Consider the following 7599-nt stretch of genomic DNA (forward strand, 5'->3'; position numbering starts at 1 on the left):
TTAAGTTTAGTTGATGCTAGAAAATAGTTAATTTAATTACGATGTAGTATAAACAATCTTTTGTTCCCCCGTACGTTTTGTGAATTGCTAAACCACGTTCGGTATTTACCGGGTAACGCCCGTATTTTAACATGACTTTACAAACATCTCCCCATATAAAATTGACCCTATTCCACTTCCACTTTCACTTTCACTTTCTTTAACCACTCTCTAACTTGTTACCCCACCAACCACCAAACAACCATCACCTACGAACAACCACCATGTCATATTTTTTTTAAAATATTTGTTTTACACCAATTAGCACAAACGGTGAATGAACGAGTTTAAGGAAGCAACGACGCCACTAGAAAGATCGTCGGAGCATAGGGAGTCGATAAGTGCTATGAATTTTTTTATTTTTATTTTTATTTTTTTTCGTAATCATAGAAGGAACACCTGAAATTTTAGAATCACCCTTGGAACATTCTAACATTTTAGGCGTTCAAGGGGGGAAACACCTGAAATTTTAGAATGTTATAGGGGGAAACGCCTGAAATTTTAGAATGTTCGAGGGGGGATTCTAAAATTTCAAGTGTTCCTTCCATGGAACATCCTAAAATTTCAGGCATTCGTCTGGAACGACTGAAATAAAAAAAAAAAATTAAAAACAAATACCTGACGCCAACCCCCTTACCTTTTCGATTGATATCGTCCCTTGTAGCCGGTCGCAATCCTTGGTGGCGACGGAATTATGGTGGCTTTGTTTGGTGGTGACGGAATTGTGGTGGTTTGCTTGGTGGTGATTTGATTGGTGGTGTTTGTGAATGAAATTTTTAAGGTGAAGAGAGAGAAAAGTAAAAGTGAGTGAGAGAGAGAAAATTGAAGAGTTATTTAAGAAAGGGTTACTTAAGGGAGTTCATATAAAAATACGGGCGTTACCCGATAAATACCGGACGCGGTTTAGTACCCCCTTAAATTTTTAGTCAAATAACATCCAAGATTGCTCGTATAAAATCGATGATCATACTTATTATAGTTATACAAGGCTACATAGCCAAATGCACGATCTAAATATGACCAATTTCCTAGTCAAGTAGCACGGGTTCATTCTAGTAAATTTAAATTAAGAGCTCCTCCCTCACTGTTCTTATCAAGTGAACTGTTTGAGCACATTTCTTCTCTGCAAAGGTATATATTTTTCTGTCCTTAATTTCCAATTATCTGCAAATTTAAATAATCTGCTTTAAATAATCAAAGTAGTATTTTTTTTTGACAAGATCAAAGTAGAGTTCTTAAATCATGATTAGTGGATAATAAGCAATACAAAACAACGTTTTATGTGCACATGCAACGCTCGATTAGTGGGATAAATAAAGCTACTTGAATGAGGGTAACATCATAGATTATGATTGTAGTTTGAAAAAGATGGTGAAAAGATTGTGATTATGAAATGGGGTTTTCCGGGTGCAATTTGCTTTGGTTGGTTAAAATGTAAATAATGAGCATTGTAGATTTGTAGGGGACGCCTAGAAGGTGTTTGTTAAAATGCCTGAATGACTTTCTATGGGTTAAAGTATAATGAACTTGGTTTAATTTTTAGTCTGCCTTTCGCTTTTATCGCGTGGGGATGGTTAGTCTTTTGGGTATGACAAATTAGGGAGAAGAGAATATAATGACTTTATTATTATTATTATCAATGGGTAGAGTATTTATACAAAACCTAAGAACATAAGATAGGAAACAATCTCTTAAAATATATACTTTAATAATATCTTATAACCTAAATATATTATTCTCCTAATAAGATCAATACAGAAAATATATCACACATATATTTTCCGATATTATCTCTAACACCCTCCCGCAATCGTAACGACAAAAACACGAATGTTACGATTGGAAATACTTCAAATTGTTGAAGCCGAGATGCACACTGTTGTGATGTCGCCTTCAATTTTTTTTTTCTTCTTTTTCAACGATGAGAACGTTCATCTTTTCGAACTCATCAGTCATCAATCAATCAATCAAACAGGAACGTCATTCTTTTCGAACCTGCAAATATAATAATTTTGGTTTTTCCAGAGCAAAACCGAGCTCCAATCAAATATTGGTTTGTCAGAGTAAACCACACTCAAATTTCTTATTGGTTTTTCAGAGTAAACCACACTCATATCCAAAGGAGCAAAATCATGCTCGAATCAAGTCACAAACCTTGTCTCACGGCACAAGGAGAACCAAATATATCTTGTCTCACGACACAAGAAGCATAACGCTATTTAATGTCTTCATCTCCAAAGATGTGTTATAGTGGAGGAAGTCCACTCACATACTCCCACACAAAAAAAATTCTCCCAAAAAAAAAAAAAAAAAATTCAAGCAAAATTTTGAATCCCACCGGGAAAAATTTTTGTGAGCGGTCCTAAAATTTAACCTGCTCTTGATACCATGACAAATTAGGGAGAAGAGAATATAATGACTTTATTATTATTATTATCAATGGGTAGAGTATTTATACAAAACCTAAGAACATAAGATAGGAAACAATCTCTTAAAATATATACTTTAATAATATCTTATAACCTAAATATATTATTCTCCTAATAAGATCAATACAGAAAATATATCACACATATATTTTCCGATATTATCTCTAACAGGGTATAAGCACATGGGTTCCTTTTTCTAGAGCTATGAGTAACCTGGTCTTAACTTTCAATTATGAGAAGATTAATTAAGAACTTTATTTGAAGTTTGTAGAAGTGGATTTGTAGAGTAGGCATATGATAAAGGGAAGTTTATTTAGAGGCATAAGTGGTTAACTTGGAATACTACAATATCAGATGAGTCGAGGAGAGGGTCTTGCTTGGTAAACTTCTTTCAACAAACTAGCCTTTTGTCCCGTGCAATGCACGGGTTATTTATATGTATACAATATTAATTTTTATTTTATAACATATTTTTATTGGAAAATAAATAGTTTATAAAAGAGACAAATTAAAGGGGTGAAAATTAAATGTAATTGTAGAAGATATTAAGTTGAGGGAAAGTGAACCAAACAACATTCATACATGTATTGAATTAAAGCTAGTTTTTTTAAAAAAAAATATGAGAAAGGGGATTAATTAAATAAAATGTTAATGAGGTGACATATGGCATTGCATTGGTGAAAAATAAAGTGTACATGTGGCATGATGGGGGCATGATGGTTTGTGTTTTTAAATATTAGGTATAGATATCTCGGTGAAGCAGTGTAATATACGCATCATCTTTGATTCCAATTAAGCCTATTTACAAATCATTAAGAAAATTATGGAAGGGGGTTACCTAGACCAAGGCACGACTTTAGGAATAAAAGCTTTTGTAGTTATGTAGTAATATAAAAGGGTTACTAAGACTAACACTTTGTTTGGATAAGAAGAAATGGAAGGAAAAGAAGAGAAGAGAAATGGAGGGGGACAAAATCTCTTGTTTGGGTAAAAGATTGGGGGAAGGAAGGGGAAGGAGAGGGAGGGATCCATTTTCCCTCTCTCTTTAATAACCACAATCTCTCCAAAATTGGAGAGATTTGGAGGGAAAATGGAGCTCACCTCCCCCTCCCTTTCTTTTCCCTTCCCTTCCTCCATTTTCCCTCCCCTTCTTTTCCTTCCTTCTTTGCTATCCAAACAAAGCGTATGTTTGGATAACAAAAAATGGAAGGAAAGGAAGGGAAGGGAAAGGGAGGGAGACAAAGTTCCTTGTTTGGATAATATGTTGGGGGAAGGAAGGGAAGGGGGAGGGAGAGATCCATTTTCCCTCCTCCTTTAATAAAGACCATCCCTTCAAAATTGGAGAGATTTGGAGGGAAAATGGAGCTCATCATTTCCTCACTTTCCCTTCCTTCCCCTTCCTCCTATTTCCCTCCCTTCCATTTCCCTTCTAATTTCTTATCCAAACATAGCATAAATGACCATCTAGTATCAATGGTTTTTGCGTGTGTTTGATGAAGAATGTGCATGTAATTCATGTCCTGAAGGATGTAACTTTTCCCTGAGACAACTGTTCAACAACATACTTTGAAATTAAATTTGCAAAAAAACTGAAAAGAATTTGAATGCTAGAATTAGGTGGTTTTATGCACGGAAAAGAAAATACTCCTTTTTATATCATATATATCTTGCTTACGTTGGCCCATGGATGTGATGCTTCTTTTGTCCTTAGTCTCCTTACCTCTATACCTTTGCTTCTTTCTGTTTGGCAGGTAATGGAACTAGGTGCAACAAACATTGATCACAATCAGCAAGACGAGTATGTATTGCTGAATCTTGACGCTGTTTGTGGCCAACTCGACATTTCTCCAAATGAGCCATACATTCTATCTGTATGTTATTTCTCGTGTGGACAGTTATTACGTGTCTCAAATTTATTGTCTTGCTTCCGGATGACATTGATTTTAATAGATATCCTCTCAGTAAAATAGTGAAAGAAAATTGGGTAAAATGCTAGTACAATGGAATAGTAAATACTTTTTCCAATTCATATTTGAAAGTGAGCTAATTTGGTGATTTCTGTGCTCTTCAGTTCATTTTTAAGGCAATAAACATGCTTATTTTGTTGTTCATTTCATATTAGCTACATAGCCTACATGTAGATTTTTTCAATTAGAATTGTCCATGTTTTGCTCTTTTCTTTACCCTTATCATCATGATTAGTGTAGCTCATTGCCATGTCAGTTTCTAAGAGGCCTTGCCAATACTCATCTACCATGCACATTAGATACTATAAAAATGAATCAAATTTAAGTACTCAATTTGGTTAATTTTCTCGATAGCACTCTCTTATATTATTCACCTCTAGAATTAATATAATCATCACTGTAAAAAAAGCGTAAGTTTCTCCTATCAGAAATAATTTAGAGGTTATGAAACGGTTTCACAAAATATCTTCCCTTGATTTTATACAGTGATTTAATCAGAATTATGGATACTATAATTCTATCTGCAATACATGATCCATATAAACATGATGTTTATCCTGCTGTAACATGATATTTGACATGGTAATTGGACCTTTTGCTATTGCATTTGGGACAAGTTGGTTAGTAGTAATCACTTGGGAAACTATGTGAAAGGTATTGATTAGTAACTCCATTTCTTCTTATGACCTTGAACCTGACAAGTATAAAATTATATTGCAGGGTTTGGATACAGCCAACCCCATCTTGACCATTGGGGACAAACTGAAGCTGGTGAGCTAATGGCCTTTTGTTCGTTGTAACATTATATATTCTTATTTGTCTTGTTTTATCTGAAATTATCTAAGAATTTTCAACTTTATTATAAGAGAAGATTCTGACAGAAAGATTTCTATGATGAGTCCAAGTTGGATAAAAGCCCTTATTCTGATTTTTAACAATTTCAGCAGGATTTCTAGAAGTCTGACTTATTTTTGGTCTTCCAAGATTGTATCATACCTCTAATTTTTTTGTAGATAAATCTAATTCTAGGGGGTGGGTGGGGGGGGGGGGGGGGGGGGGGGGTTAGGTTATTGTACTAATTCTGCCAAGTGGATAAACGTAAGTTTGTAAATGTTTCTTTGACTGATAACATGGGGAAGGGGGTGGGGGGTTAAGGTTGTTCACACTCTTCAAATATATCTGCCAACTGTCCTAAAGACAAAAGTGATTGGTGCTTGGAACCAAAGACTAGAAACCAAGTTGAAACAATTTATTTTTGAATATATGTGGAGCACTGGAGTAGTGATCTGGAGTGCAAACTCGTTTAGGATGTAACTAGCTCAACAATTGATGTAGGTTTTTGTAGGAGGCGAGATCTGGGCAATTAATGTGTTTTAAAGAGGATTCAAGAAGTTTTTTAATGCTCCTGAAGCTCCTACTAAATTGGAGCATAATTGTCGTTGTGATAAGATATTGGGGCATTAGCTATTGAGAGTGACTAAGTAATGGTATAAGACATTAAGACTGGATGCTTTCTATGTCTGAGCTCGACCTATAGCAAGACTTGTATTAAAGGCATTACAATCTTGCTCTTTTAACGAGGAATTCTGCTCTTATACTGTCATCTTGTCTGCAGATAGGAGAATATGAAGAAACTATTGGAACATGCTTAATCTTTTCAGAGAAGGGTATGTGGTTTTCTCTTTTCTATTAAATCTTAAAGATTAAGCTAAATTGTGTTTGTTAGGCTTGCTGATAATTTTTTAAGATAGAAGGTCAGAAGTGGCAATTAGGTTGTTTGGATTAGGATAATTTTGCTTGGTAATGAGTCATTCAACTTGGTTCCACGTCCATGGTCTATTGTTATTCACCATAATAAGATAGATTGATAAATGTTAAAAGAAGTAAAATATCATGCTAGTTGGGGTCAAAATCATGTAACCTATAGACTTATACTGGTCAAATGCTCAGAAGTATAGGCCAGTGGATGTATGGAGTGAATAGCACGAGTGCTTCTGGATAAGTATATAACTCAAGCAATTGTTGTCATGAAAGTAGAAGATCCATTTTTTTGTAGGCAGTTTCATTTTCAATCAATTACACGTGATTTAATTTCGAATTATCACAATTCACCTGTAAATTTCTGTTGTTGTTGGCAGAAAGGGCGCCTTTAATTCATGAAGAAACAGGATCCTCGGATGCTAACCTTTTCAAGGGAACATGTATAGTCGACCCAAATCAAGGTCAATCCAAGAATATCAAGCCTGTAACATCGCTCCATAAAATTCTGAAATTCAGATTACTATCAGAAGCTGATGGGCAAAATTTAGCGGACAATTCTAATAATCTTATAGGGCAGGAAGGGAATCAGAATTGTGAGAGATAGGAAAGAACTTTTTGGCTCGTCATTAGGCAGGAGATTAACCATTCAATTAATTTGTTCTGAAAAGATCCCCTGGCTTGTAATTTTTTTTCCCCTCCCTTTAGTAAGTAAGATAGGTCACAAGCAAACTGGCCTTTAACAGGCATTCAATGGTGGCATTTAACAGATAAAAGCAAGATTTTATCTGGTATATATGCATCAACTGAAACATGTATGTGCCTGTTTTAACTGAATATCTATCTGTGACATACTACTACATAATATAGTTGGTTATTGGGTAGGGTAGCCTAATGATAATAAGGTCAGGACCAAACTTAAAGGGCTTTTAATGGACAAGGCCTTTAATGAACAGGGCTAACATGTTTTTAATTTAATAGACAAACAAAATAGATAATGTAAAAATAATTACATAGATAAATTTGTATTTATGTATTTATTTATTTATTTATTTTTTTGAAAAATGTATTTATATATACTTAATAATTGCTTGGTTCAATATTTATTTTAACTGATATTTTGTTGGCCCGTCCATTATCAACCCGCTATTGACCCACGACCCATATTTGCCCGACCTGATCTTGACCCTATAAAATGTGACCCTCTTTGACCCACCCCACCCAATAATCAGGTCTACTACATAATCTTCCCCTTGCTACCATAATTTTATGCTCACAAGTATTTTTTTCATCTTGCAAAAGCATTGGTAATGTCAATTCTAGCATCGCTCTGGTGTTGCATATGCTAAACTTCAGTTAACAGAACCATTTCAGAACTCTAAACCACTTATTCACAAACAAGATTA

At 34.7% G+C, this 7599-nt stretch overlaps 1 protein-coding gene across 1 annotated transcript; it reads left to right on the forward strand.

The window, feature by feature from the left end:
* Positions 1 to 992: 992 nt before the first annotated feature.
* Positions 993 to 7188, forward strand: LOC145627214 (uncharacterized). The gene is made up of 5 exons (XM_081679608.1): positions 993 to 1170; positions 4220 to 4339; positions 5156 to 5206; positions 6051 to 6102; positions 6574 to 7188. The coding sequence occupies exons 2-5, from the start codon at positions 4223 to 4225 to the stop codon at positions 6798 to 6800; spliced, it is 447 nt and encodes a 148-aa protein (XP_081535734.1). The 5' UTR covers positions 993 to 1170; positions 4220 to 4222; the 3' UTR covers positions 6801 to 7188.
* The last annotated feature ends 411 nt before the right edge of the window (positions 7189 to 7599 follow it).

This window comes from Chenopodium album, chromosome 4 (assembly GCF_948465745.1).
Source record: "Chenopodium album chromosome 4, dcCheAlbu1.1, whole genome shotgun sequence".
Taxonomy (NCBI): domain Eukaryota; kingdom Viridiplantae; phylum Streptophyta; class Magnoliopsida; order Caryophyllales; family Amaranthaceae; genus Chenopodium; species Chenopodium album.